This window comes from Bufo bufo, chromosome 5, assembly GCF_905171765.1.
Source record: "Bufo bufo chromosome 5, aBufBuf1.1, whole genome shotgun sequence".
Lineage (NCBI taxonomy): Eukaryota > Metazoa > Chordata > Amphibia > Anura > Bufonidae > Bufo > Bufo bufo.
In genome coordinates, this window is record NC_053393.1 from 155,216,664 (window position 1) to 155,231,414 (window position 14,751).

The 14,751-nt window shown below is 45.1% G+C and overlaps 1 protein-coding gene across 1 annotated transcript; it reads left to right on the forward strand.

Annotated features, from left to right (window-relative positions):
• Positions 1-6,757: 6,757 nt before the first annotated feature.
• LOC121002441 (cyclin-dependent kinase 5 activator 1-like) lies at positions 6,758-7,321 on the forward strand. Its single transcript, XM_040433897.1, has one exon. It carries the CDS (start codon positions 6,758-6,760, stop codon positions 7,319-7,321), a length of 564 nt encoding a protein of 187 aa, XP_040289831.1.
• Positions 7,322-14,751: the final 7,430 nt, after the last annotated feature.

Genomic DNA, 14,751 nt, shown 5'->3' on the forward strand with positions numbered 1-14,751 from the left:
TGGGGTCTGATCTGAGGTCTGATTAACATTGGGGGTCTGATTGCTGGTCTGACCTGAGGTGTAATGAAATTTTTTTTTTTTTTAATCTTCTCCTCTAAAACTAGGTGCATATTATAGGGCGAAAAATACGGTACAGTGCAGCAGAGACCAGTGCAGCAGAGACCATAGTCAGTTTATATAGTCATTATATAGTGTTATATATTTTAATATGCACCTTGTGTTTTGTTATGCGCGTGAATCAGTCAGCCCCGCCCACCCCTAGGCCCCGCCCCAGAACCCCCGCCCACTTCCCCCCAGTCCCTGGGAAAATTGTCTTGCATGAAACCGGTCCTTGGTGCAAAAAAGGTTGGGGACCACTGGTCTAAAACATAGTATAGGACCTAAATCCCTTAAAACTATTCAATTCCAGAAATGTAGTCCTGAACTAACATTAACCCCTGTCAGAAATAATATTTTATAGTATTTCTAAGCTATCCTGCTTACTGTGTGAAGAATCATATCCGTCCAGTAGCAGCTGAGGTGCTCTGCATGTCCAGATCAGAACAATCAGAACCCCATCTGGAGAGTAGGACACTTGTAGCAGTTCTCTGCAATACCATAGTCCCTCTCTTCATCTCGGACGATGTTGATCGATCCAGTTGGCTGCTTCCTGGAAGAATCTAGCTCTGTCACCCTCTTGGATTGTCAGCTTGGCCGGGTATATCATTGCATACTTGATTCCCAGCTCTCGAAGACGTGCCCTGATATTTGAAAACTGTCGACGTTGTTTCTGAACCTCGATTGTAAAATCAGGGTAAAAGGATAACTTCGCATTTTCAATGTGAATGTCCTTCTTTTGTCTGGCCGCTGCCAGGATAGCATCCCGGTCTCTGTAGTTTAATATTTTCATTATGAAAGGTCTGGGAGCCGCCCCTGAAGGTAGCGGTCTTGTAGGGATCCTGTGAGCTCTCTCCACCACAAAACTGGATGACAACTCAATGGGACACAATATAGTGCGAATCAATTGCTCAGCATATACTTCTGGGGCAGAACCTTCAACCCTTTCGGGTAGTCCCAGGATTCTGACATTATTTCTTCTATTATGGTTTTCCACATCTTCTACTCTGGCAAGCAGGATTTTCACCTGTTGTTGCAGGTCTCTGGTTGTTGCAGACGTAGTGTTTGCAGAGTCTTCAACATCACCCAGGCGGCGTTCAACCTGTTTAGTGCGGTCCCTCATTTTGTCCATATCATGTCGTAAACAATTGATGTCGCTCTGTAAGTGATTAATCTTTGTCGTTAGCGCCACCTGACATACAGCTATAGCGGTCATTATCTTGTCAGTTTGGAGCTCAGCATTCACAGCGCCATTCTGGTTCGGATCCATCTCAGTCTGGCTCATATTATCTACTACTCTTTTGCTGATGTAGATACAGCAGATGACCCATAAGTGAGCTCGGTAACTGGCTTCTGGTATTCACAATTACTGAGGAGGGGGTAAAATCAATAACCCTGTAAGCTTCCAGCAGAGTATTGCAGCAGTCACCAATGAAAGTCACACCATAAGAAGGGGTATGAACGACAATACAGTCCGTTATCTTTATGTGTGAAACAGTCGCATGTGGCAGGGTCCCCCTTCGGCTATTTAGCCTATATCACTTTGGAGTATTTGCTTCACCACCTACAAGGGCACTGAATAGCTCCTTCACCCTCTTCTCTCCTCAAGGGTTAACTTCTTCCCCCTTGCTTATACACTCCCCTAAAGAATTATTAGGAACACCATACTAATATGATGTTGGACCCCCTTTTGCCTTCAGAACTAACTTAATTCTATGTGGTATTGATTCAGCAAGGTGCTGATAGCATTCTTTAGAAATGTTGGCCCATATTGATAGGATAGCATCTTGAAGTTGATGTAGATTTGAGGGATGCACATCCAGGGCACGAAGCTCCCGTTCCACCACCCCAAAGATGCTCTATTGGGTTGAGATCTGGTGACTGTGGGGGCCATTTTAGTACAGTGAACTCATTGTCATGTTCAAGAAACCAATTTGAAATGATTCGAGCTTTGTGACATGGTGCATTATCCTGCTGGAAGTAGCCATCAGAGGATGGATACATGTTCTCATTCTGTTTACACCAAATTCGGACTCTACCATTTGAATGTCTCAACAGAAATCGAGACTCATCAGACCAGGCAACATTTTTCCAGTCTTCAACAGTCCAATTTTGGTGAGCTCGTGCAAATTGTAGCCTCTTTTTCCTATTTGTAGTGAAGATGAGTGGTACCCGGTGGGGTCTTCTGCTGTTGTAGCCCATCCGCCTCAAGGTTGTGCGTGTTGTGGCTTCACAAATGCTTTGCTGCATACCTCGGTTGTAACAAGTGGTTATTTCAGTCAACGTTGCTCTTCTATCAGATTGAATCAGTCGGCCCATTCTCCTCTGACCTCTAGCATCCACAAGGCATTTTTGCCCACAGGACTGCCGCATACTGGATGTTTTTCCCTTTTCACACCATTCTTTGTAAACCCTAGAAATGGTTGTGCGTGAAAATCCCAGTAACTGAGCAGATTGTGAAATGCTCAGACCGGCCCGTCTGGCACCAACAACCATGCCACGCTCAAAATTGCTTAAATCACCTTTCTTTCCCATTCTGACATTCAGTTTGGAGTTCAGGAGATTGTCTTGACCAGGGCCACACCCCTAAATGCATTGAAGCAACTGCCATGTGATTGGTTGACTAGATAATTGCATTAATGAGAAATAGAACAGGTGTCTCTAATAATTCTTTATGTGAGTGTATGCTGCCAGGTGTAGAGAGGAGAGATTTCTCCTCCCCCAAGCGATGTCCTCGCTCCCAAGCAAAGTGTTCGTGACTTGCCAGCACCAGAGCACACTGAAGCTCATGTACCTGCGTTCCCGCTTACAGTCAGTATCGGGTCTCCTCTGCAATGCCGCTGGCACTTGCGTTCATCAAACCGCCTCCTCCCAGTCCAAGATGGTCACCGTCCGCACCAGGTAAGGAGGAGTCCTTCTCTATTCTGGCCACCGGATCCTCAGGGACACCACCAGACACCCGATATGTCTCACCGGGTGATTCCTCCGTGCTTCAGATAGCAAATAATACCCTTTAGAGTAGTGTTTAGACAAGAATTGGCAGGAAATCTTCAGGATGGCAGGGGAGCTCATTCAGCGTGCATCTTCATTCCATGCCCGGCAGACCACGCCCCCCCCCCCCCACCTTTTCTTTTTCAGAGCTCCTTTGCAAAATGAAAGGTGGAATGCTGGTGACACCCAACTATATACTTCATCCCTTGAAATCACCCCTGCTTTACTTAGAAACACCAGTGATTGTCTGGCAGATGTCTCTAACATAATGTCCTCTCTGTATTTAAAACTTATTCTCTAAAAAATTTTACTTCTTGTCTTTCCCCCCATCTACTAAATCACCTAAACTTGATATTTCAATTTCAGTCTGCGGCACAATCATAACTCCTGAGCAGCATGCCCGCTGTCTTGGGGTCATGTTTGACTCAGATCTTTCCTTTGTTCCCCATATCCAATCAATTGCACTCTTTTGTCGTCTGCACCTCAAGAACATCACCAGAATCCACCCTTTTCTTACGGTGGAAACAGCCAAAATTCTTGTTGTTGCCTTGATTCATTCTCATCTTGACTACTGTAATTCATTACTAATCGGTCTCCCTCTCACTTAACTCTCCCCTGTTCAGTCTGTCGTAAATGCTGCAGCCAGGCTCATCTATCTGTACACCCGCTAAACTGATGATACTAGCCTGTGTCACTTCACTGGTTGCCCATCCACCACAGAATAAGCGCTCCACAGTGCTGCACCTCCTTATATCTCCTCCCTCATCTCCGTCTACCACCCTACTCATGCTCTCCATATGCCAGTGATCTAAGATTAACATCCTCCATAATCCGTACCTCTCATTCCCGTCTTCAAGACTTTTCTCGAGCTGCACCTACTCTCTAGAATGCTCTGCCCGGAATATCAGGTTAATTCCCACCTTTCCTACCGTCAAACATGCCTTAAAAACACATCTTTTCAGGCAGACTTATAATGCTTCCTAAACTGACTGTTCACCAAGTAACCCCTCCCCCATCCCCCAACTCTTTAGACCTGAACTCAATCTACTAACAGTCCCACACCCTAAGCAGGTGGGCCTACACCACTGCTTTCAGTACAAAAGTGGCTCAATTACTACATATCACAATCAACTACCCTTTGTGTCACCCCTCACTCCTAGTGTTTCAATTGTATATTAGCCAGTAACTTTGTGATGTCTTTTGTTTTGTATATAAACCCTCTGAATTGTAAAGCGCTGCAGAATATGGTGGCGCTATATGAATAAACATTATTATTAATCTGATTGGTTGCTATGGGCAACTAAACCAATTCTACTTTACACCAGTTTGATAAATCTCCTCCAATGTCCCCTGAAATGTTTCAACATAGTTTTGGCATCTTCAAGGGTATGTGGCAGTGCATCGTTTTCTCCCACAGTCCAAAAACACACAGGTTAATTGGCTTCCTATTAAATTGTCTCTAGAGTGATTGTTTGCAGATAATTAAAAAAAATATTTTATTTAAATGTGATTTTATTGTGCAAAAGTTTTAAAATGGATTCTACTTAATGATGTTAGTTCCCCTTTAAGAAATAAAACAGAGACAACAATGATAGCTGATGTTGTCATAGCAACCAGTCTGTTCTCTTCTATTCTGTATTAGGTTCTAGAACATGGATACCTAGTACATATGTGAATTGCATGCAGGTTTTCCTCACACTTCATACATTGGGGGTGAAGTGAACACTTACCTACCGTGTGATTACTGCTAAATTACAGGAAAGGAATTTACTAAAATAGATCTCCAGAGCTGAAAAAGTAAAGTATAGTAAGTGTAATATGTCATAATATGTAATCAGATATTGGGGTAAATTTACTAAGACCTATGTGTCATACGTTTGTATTAATATGCACTTTAATGCCAAATTTATTAAGAGGTATGTCTCTTTGGAGCATCTCTCTGGCAGTCCATGGGGCAGAAATAAAAGCTATGCTGGCTATGAGCTGAAACAGACATGTGCTATATCTTTGGAGGCCATGCCACCTAAGCCCCACCCACAATGTTAATTGATAAGAGCGTAAAAGTAGGAAAATTTGCAGATTTTTTGTGGAATGCCACTTGTTCAGAGCTACCCTGTAAGCCAGTGTCCTGAATGGCAGGTATACATATTTATCCATCTACTATTCAATTTGCATACAGTAGCCCCCCCTAGTGGTGACTACCTTTGGGGAGCTTGCTTGCTTTTCCCTATTTTGGATGACTCTTGGACAGTCAAGGACTGCAGGCAAATATGATGAGGTCTTAGACAAAACTATATTATTACGGTGCATTAATATCAGCACGCTATGTTGTTGATGTGGTAGTCGCTGTGACTGATGAATTACATGAGTTACATAGCTGCAAACATAATTTGGGACATATAAACTCTGCCACTCCCAGAAAACTCCCACATACCGTTCACTTTGGGTAAATTTTGAAAAGCCCCGCCCTCTGTCATTGTCCCCACCCATTTCCTGTGCATTTTCTGGAACTTTAGCAGCTAATTTGTTACATGAAAGTAATATTTACTTTCACTAAACCTTTAGTAGTTTCTGGATAGCACCTATATTACATCTTTGAAAATTCTCAATTTAAAAACAGGAAAGGTAGTGTTACCACGACAACCAGACAGCTCACTATTGTTTTCTATGAGGTTTTTGAACTAGCTGGTTTACACTTCTGTGGTAATGTAGCGTTAAATGCTTCAATATACCTTCTATATCAATTTCTTGCATTCTTAAGATCTATTTTTGCTGTCGTTCAATAGAAGTCCTATTGTTTATTTCTAGTTCTAGATAAAAATCTGACCCGGTTATGTGATGGACACGCGGCTATATTACATGTGTATGTATCACATAACTAGGACAGGTTTTATTCCCTGGAAGTAAACCATGAATGTGTATTAAAACAAAGCAACTGACTTGACACCTACCCCTTGAGAGCCAGGCCTCGTCAAGAGTTGGGCTGCATTTAAGAGTTGGGCTGCATTTGTAGCTCTTTTATTGGAGTTCCAATAATAGCTGCCTGCTCATTTAGCTAATTTCAGAACTCCCATAGAAGTAAATGGGGAGAGCCTTACACGTATGTCCATGTCTACATTCACTGTGGCTGCAAGATAGGGCCCTGTGGTGAGAGCTGAACAGGCTTGTGAAGGTTATATTTAGAGATGAGCGAATAGAATCCCACAAAGTGGAATTCGATCCGAATTTCAGGATAAATTCAATTTGCCTAGATGCCGAATTTCCTCGTGCTTCGTGTCAGCAAATCAATTTAACCTGAAATAGTAAAAAAAACTAAAAAAATTCAAACTTACCACCTCCATTTTATCGGCTGCCAGCCTCCATCTTGCTTGAAGGTCTCGGCCGCACTGGATTTCAGCCAAGATTTTCAAGCAAGATGGCGGCGGCCGGCCTGTTGCAAGCAAGTGGAAGTTTGATTTTGTAGATTTGAATTGTTGTTCTAAGGGGTACAATGACGGGGGTGGCGCTATCGCAAGTCCCTGTCATTGTACCCGCTACTTACAAAAAATGCGCTTCATGGCAAAGTAATTTATCACTAAGTGAATTTTTTTGTAAAATTCTGCAAAGCAGCCAAATCTAAATTTTTAATAATTTTTTTTTGTCTTTGAAGGGAGTGAGCTGCTATATAACAATGGCAGACAATCAACCTAAGAAGTCCAGGAAGAGACGCCACTGCTGCCCTGACTTACCAGCCAAGCGACACCTGCTTGACCCTCCACAGTCATCTCAGAGGCGTCTTGTGCTCTACACCCCATCCAGTGAGCTCCTGAGGTGCCTCGGACGCTTTCTACAAAAAAGATGTTATAAGCTGGATCTTTCTGCTACACTGCCTATAGGATGGCTGAGAAACATTGACAATTTTCTCCTTTATAACCGTTACCAACCCGAAAGTTTCCTAAGCTCAGGTAGCGTTGTATTTCTCTATATGCTATGCAGAGACCTCATCTCCCCTGAGGCAGACAGCATACGACAGCTTCAAGTCTCGTTTCTCACATGTTACTATATCTCCCACTGCTACATCGGCAATGAGCTTGGGTACCCAGAAACACCATTCCTGGTGGGCAGCTCAAGGACAGCCTTTTGGGACAGATGCTTATCATATATCTCAATTATGAGTTCCAAGATGATGGAGATCAATGACAACCGCCAGGTTTATAGCGAGACACTTGCTGAGCTAAAAGCTGAAGGAAGATAAAATACAATCTATGACCTGCAAGAACCAGAAGGAGAGAAAATGCATTAGATAATTAGTGTCCAGAATGTGAAATCTTAAAAGGAACCATGTTTTAGGGAGGTATCAACATCTGAGACCTCCATGTTACTATATACAATATGTCCTACCAGTAATGGTTCCTGGAGATTTAACATCAAGATGTGAAGGGGTTGCATGGCTGATTACATGCAACAATATTTTTGGAATTGCTATCTCTTAAGAGATTTCAATATTGTAATGATACTGTATGGCTCTCAGAGCAGACATAGACTTATCAGATTGCTGCACTATAGTGCAATTATATAAGTCGTCAGACTTGACTTTACAAATGAACAAATGATTTTTACTTGGCTCAGGGCATTTCTTTATCAGTGACAGCTGGAGAACTACAGGGACCAAGCTAGTAACTTTGTAATGAACTGAAATTACAAAATTGGCCCCTGTTCCGAGCATTCAGTCGCACACCCCTGGAAGCACTGTTGTGATCCAATAGTGATGATGTTTTGTCCATTGGTCATATGTCTTCCAGGCTCCTAATCCACGCCCTGTTGACAGCACATCACCAATGATGTCCCTTTATGGACTGGTGCTTTGTGCTGTGTGCAAGGCGCATGCACTAACCCAGCATACAATAGCTGACTCCATGCATGCGCAGAGAAAAGAAGAGCACTTGACCTCTTCTACAATAAAAGATAATAGAGAGTAAAAGTAAGGTTGCGTGTGATACCCAGCACGGAATTCTACAGCGCATACCAGAAAATAAAATGTTCCTCTACTGACCCGATCTACAACTTCAGTGCCTGGATATCAATAAACATTGCAGGACAAGGAGGTGGATAGCAGTGGAAACATCAATTTCCATAAGTGAAGAACCAGTGAAGATCAAGACATAGTCTACTGAACAGAAGAAGACGGTAGCTAGAAGCTTTGATAAGATTTAAACTGTGTCCTATACATGAATGGACTTAAGCTACTTTGGTAACTTTGCTTCTGAAGCCTGCTGAATTGTCTTTATTAAACTTAAACAGAACTTTACCATTTTAGTTGTTTGCATTTTCCAGAACTTTAGGCCTTCCAAGTAATAAAAAGCTAAAAACCCCACAAACAATATGCTAACTCATACATATAAAAGGCAATCTATTTATTAAACGATAAAGAAGTGTTCTTAACTATTGATGGACGAACATCTGCCGGGACGGTTTGCGAACGTTATCGTGCAAACGCAATCAAATGTTCACTAACCGCAAGTTCGCGGCGGGCCCCATTTACTTTAAAGGCAGGCGAACCTGGAATACCTTCGTGTCATAAAATTGCAGCCACCAAATACTTACTAGAAGTGCACAAATAGTCCCACAACATAGACAGTGACATACCAGATGTATTATTCGAATTTGCGATCTCAATTCATTATTTTTTTCAATGCAAAATATCAGCAAAGTAAAGATTCGCCTATGCGAATGCGCAAAATATGTGCGGCCTACTACAGCAACTGGGTTTCCACCTGACTGAAGTCGGATGCGATCAGAAAAAATGTTGGCAACACATTTAGGCCCCGGCACCCAGACAGAGGAGAGCGGTCCCGTAACAGAGAATCTGGCCTTATGTCAGCGCAGAATCTGTCTTCATGTCATAGCAGAGAATCAGGCTTCACGTCACCCACCACTGGAACAGGCCACTGTCACACATTTAGGCCCAGGCACCCAGGCAGAGGAGAGAGGTCCCGTAACAGAGCATTTGGCCTTATGTCAGCGCAGAATCTGTATTCATGTCATAGCAGAGAATCAGGCTTCACGTGACCCACCACTGGAACAGGCCACTGTCACACATTTAGGCCCAGGCACCCAGGCAGAGGAGAGAGGTCCCGTAACAGAGAATCTGGCCTTATGTCAGCGCAGAATCTGTATTCATGTCATAGAAGAGAATCAGGCTTCACGTCACCCACCACTGGAACAGGCCACTGTCACACATTTAGGCCCAGGCACCCAGGCAGAGGAGAGAGGTCCCGTAACAGAGAATCTGTCCTTATGTCAGCGCAGAATCTGTATTCATATTTGTACCTGGCCTCTGGTGTTGCAAAAAACCTCCCTCTGAGTCACTTCGAAGAGACTGGCCTGAAAGTGCTAAAAATGACCCCTCTTCCTCCTCTTCCTCCTGGGCCACCTCCTCTTCCATCATCGCCCTAAGTGTTTTCTCAAGGAGACATAGAAGTGGTATTGTAACGCTGATAACGGCGTCATCGCCACTGGCCATGTTGGTGGAGTACTCGAAACAGCGCAACAGGGCACACAGGTCTCGCATGGAGGCCCAGTCATTGGTGGTGAAGTGGGTCTGATCCACAGTGCGACTGACCCGTGCGTGCTGCAGCTGAAACTCCACTATGGCCTGCTGCTGCTCGCACAGTCTGTCCAGCATATGCAAGGTGGAGTTCCACCTGGTGGGCACGTCGCATATGAGGCGGTGAGCGGGAAGGCCGAAGTTACGCTGTAGCGCAGACAGGCGAGCAGCGGCAGGGTGTGAACGCCGGAAGCGCGAACAGACGGCCCGCACTTTATGCAACAGCTCTGACATGTCGGGGTAGTTGCGAATGAACTTCTGCACCACCAAATTCAGCACATGCGCCAGGCAAGGGATGTGCATCAAACCGGCTTGTCCCAGAGCTGCAACGAGATTTCGCCCATTATCGCACACCACCAGGCCGGGCTTTAAGCTCACCGGCAGCAACCACTCGTCGGTCTGTTGTTCTATACCCCGCCACAACTCCTGTGCGGTCTGGGGCCTGTCCCCCAAACATATGAGTTTCAGAATGGCCTGCTGACGTTTACCCCGTGCTGTGCTGAAGTTGGTGGTGAAGGTGTGTGGCTGACTGGATGAGCAGGTGGAAGAAGAGGAGGAGGAAGCTGAGTAGGAGGAGGAGGAGACAGGAGGCAAAGAATGTTGCCCTGCGATCCTTGGCGGCGGAAGGACGTGCGCCAAACAGCTCTCCGCCTGGGGCCCAGCCGCCACTACATTTACCCAGTGTGCAGTTAGGGAGATATAGCGTCCCTGGCCGTGCTTACTGGTCCACGTATCTGTGGTTAGGTGGACCTTGCCACAGATGGCGTTGCGCAGTGCACACTTGATTTTATCGGACACTTGTTTGTGCAGGGAAGGCACGGCTCTCTTGGAGAAGTAGTGGGGCTGGGAACAACATACTGTGGGACAGCAAGTGACATGAGCTGTTTGAAGCTGTCTGTGTCCACCAGCCTAAATGACAGCATTTCATAGGCCAGTAGTTTAGAAATGCTGGCATTCAGGGCCAGGGATCGAGGGTGGCTAGGTGGGAATTTACGCTTTCTCTCAAATGTTTGTGAGATGGAGAGCTGAACGCTGCCGTGTGACATGGTTGAGATGCTTGGTGACGCAGGTGGTGGTGTTGGTGGTACATCCCATGTTTGCTGGGCGGCAGGTGCCAACGTTCCTCCAGAGGCGGAGGAAGAGGCCGAGGCGGCGGCAGCAGCAGCAGAAGAGGCCGAGGCGGCGGCAGCAGCAGAAGAGGCCGAGGCGGCAGCAGCAGAAGAGGTAGCAGGGGGAGCCTGAGTGACTTCCTTGTTTTTAAGGTGGTTACTCCACTGCAGTTCATGCTTTGCATGCAGGTGCCTGGTCATGCAGGTTGTGCTAAGGTTCAGAACGTTAATGCCTCGCTTCAGGCTCTGATGGCACAGCGTGCAAACCACTCGGGTCTTGTCGTCAGCACATTGTTTGAAGAAGTGCCATGCCAGGGAACTCCTTGAAGCTGCCTTTGGGGTGCTCGGTCCCAGCTGGCGGCGGTCAGTAGCAGGCGGAGTCTCTTGGCGGCCGGTGTTCTGATTTTGCCCACTGCTCCCTCTTTTGCTACGCTGTTGGCTCGGTCTCACCACTGCCTCTTCCTCCGAACTGTGAAAGTCAGTGGCACGACCTTCATTCCATGTGGGGTCTAGGACCTCATCGTCCCCTGCATCGTCTTCCACCCAGTCTTGATCCCTGACCTCCTGTTCAGTCTGCACACTGCAGAAAGACGCAGCAGTTGGCACCTGTGTTTCGTCATCATCAGAGACGTGCTGAGGTGGTATTCCCATGTCCTCATCATCAGGAAAAATAAGTGGTTGTGCGTTAGTGCATTCTATCTCTTCCACCCCTGGGGAAGGGCTAGGTGGATGCCCTTGGGAAACCCTGGCAGCAGAGTCTTCAAACAGCATAAGAGACTGCTGCATAACTTGAGGCTCAGACAGTTTCCCTGATATGCATGGGGGTGATCTGACAGACCGATGGGCTTGGTTTTCATGCGCCATCTGTGCGCTTTCTGCAGAAGACTGGGTGGGAGATAATGTGAACGTGCTGGATCCACTGTCGGCCACCCAATTGACTAATGCCTGTACCTGCTCAGGCCTTACCATCCTTAGAACGGCATTGGGCCCCACCAAATATCGCTGTAAATTCTGCTGGCTACTGGGACCTGAGGTAGTTGGTTCACTAGGACGTGTGGCTGTGGCAGAACGGCCACGTCCTCTCCCAGCACCAGAGGGTCCACTAACACCACCACGACCATGTCCACGTCCGCGTCCGCGTCCCTTATTAGATGTTTTCCTCATTGTTCCCGTTCACCACAATTTTGAGAATGGCAAATTTGGGAATGCTTTTTCAACCCAGAACAAAAAGTCTGCTTTTACGGTCACTACAAATAACTTGACCAGCAAAAACAGTGCAGATTTGGTTGAATAGAGATGTGAGACCTGTTTTTTTTTGCGCTGTGTGACAGGTATAGGTTTAATCACAGAATGACATTTCTATCAGCACGCTAGCGTGTGTCTTAGGTTTTTCTGAATGACACTATCAATACCTTCAATGTAAGATTTTCTTTTTGGGATAGATTTCAAGTAGGCCTCAAATACCAGAAACTAGTTATTTTGAGAATGGGAAATTTGGGAATGCTTTTTCAACCCAGAACAAAAAGTCTGCTTTTACGGTCACTACAAATAACTTGACCAGCAAAAACAGTGCAGATTTGGTTGAATAGAGATGTGAGACCTGTTTTTTTTTTGCGCTGTGTGACAGGTATAGGTTTAATCACAGAATGACACTTCTATCAGCACGCTAGCGTGTGTCTTAGGTTTTTCTGAATGACACTATCAATACCTTCAATGTAAGATTTTCTTTTTGGGATAGATTTCAAGTAGGCCTCAAATACCAGAAACTAGTTATTTTGAGAATGGGAAATTTGGGAATGCTTTTTCAACCCAGAACAAAAAGTCTGCTTTTACGGTCACTACAAATAACTTGACCAGCAAAAACAGTGCAGATTTGGTTGAATAGAGATGTGAGACCTGTTTTTTTTTGCGCTGTGTGACAGGTATAGGTTTAATCACAGAATGACACTTCTATCAGCACGCTAGCGTGTGTCTTAGGTTTTTCTGAATGACACTATCAATACCTTCAATGTAAGATTTTCTTTTTGGGATAGATTTCAAGTAGGCCTCAAATACCAGAAACTAGTTATTTTGAGAATGGGAAATTTGGGAATGCTTTTTCAACCCAGAACAAAAAGTCTGCTTTTACGGTCACTACAAATAACTTGACCAGCAAAAACAGTGCAGATTTGGTTGAATAGAGATGTGAGACCTGTTTTTTTTTGCGCTGGGTGACAGGCTCAACTTGCCCCTGATGTAATATATGGCCAAAAAATAACCACACTGTTGATGGTTAAATGCACTTGGGTGACACAGGCTCAGCCTGCACCAGATGTAGTATATGGCCAAAAAATAATCAGACTGTTGATGGTTAAATGCACTTGGGTGACACAGGCTCAGCCTGCACCAGATGTAGTATATGGCCAAAAAATAATCAGACTGTTGATGGTTAAATGCACTTGGGTGACACAGGCTCAGCCTGCAGCTGATGTAGGATATAGCACAAAATAACCACACTATCGATGGTTAAATACACTTGGGTGACACAGGCTCAGCCTGCAGCTGATGTAGTATATGGCCAAAAAATAATAAGACTGTTGATGGTTAAATGCACTTGGGTGACACAAGCTCAGCCTGCAGCTGATGTAGGATATAGCACAAAATAACCACACTATCGATGGTTAAATACACTTGGTGATAGCTCGTGCTGGCGCACCACAAGTCACAAAATGGCCGCCGATCACCCCAGAAAAAAAGTGATCTAAAAACGCTCTGGGCAGCCTCAAAAAAGTGAGCAAGTCAATAATAGCACTTCAATGATACACAGCTGCAGATCAATCACAGAATGAAGTCTTTTGGAGGAGTTAATCTGCCTAATCTCGCCCTAACGTCGCAGCTGCAACCTCTCCCTATACTGATCATAGCAGAGTGACGTGCGGCGCTACGTGACTCCAGCTTAAATAGAGGCTGGGTCACATGGTGCACTGGCCAATCACAGCCATGCCAATAGTAGGCATGGCTGTGATGGCCTCTTGGGCCAAGTAGTATGACGCTTGTTGATTGACTGCTTTGCAGCCTTTCAAAAAGCGCCAAGAAAGCGCCGAACACCGAACCCGGACTTTTACGAAAATGTTCGGGTTCGGGTCCGTGTCACGGACACCCCAAAATTCGGTACGAACCCGAACTATACAGTTCGGGTTCGCTCATCCCTACTCATGAGATATTGGTGATTGGTGCACTAAGTATTGTTGTGAGAACTTGCCACTCCAGTACAGGTCCCAAAAATTAGCCAATAGGCATTCACCTGACAGCACACAACTTTGTAGGATTCTGTGGCTGGAGGGACATTACATGGTCACAGGATAAATATGTAACTGTCGGCCAGTACAGGCGCCAAAAATTAGCCAATAAGCGTTCACCTGACAGCAAATAACTTTGTATTCTGTGGCTGGAGGTACATTAGATGTTCACAGGATAAATATTTAAGTGTCGGCCAGTACAGGCCCCAAAAATTAGCCAATAGGCGTTCACCTGACAGCAAATAACTTTGTATTCTGTGGCTGTAGGTACATTAGACGTTCACAGGATAAATATTTAAGTGTCGGCCAGTACAGGCCCCAAAAATTAGCCAACATTCGTTCACCTAACAGCAAAGAACTTTGTATTCTGTGCCTAGAGGTACATTAGACGTTCACAGGATAAATATTTAAGTGTTGGCCAGTACAGACCCCAAAAATTAGCCAATAGGTGTTCACCTGACAGCAAAGAACTTTGGATTCTGTGGCTGGAGGTACATTGGACGTTCACAGGATAAATATTTAAGTGTTGGCCAGTACAGGCCCCAAAAAGTAGCCAATAAGCATTCACCTGACAGCAAAGAACTTTGTATTCTGTGGCTGGAGGTACATTAGACGTTCACAGGATAAATATGTAAGTATCGGCCAGTACAGGCCCCAAAATGTAGGCATTCAACGGACATAATGTCACGGG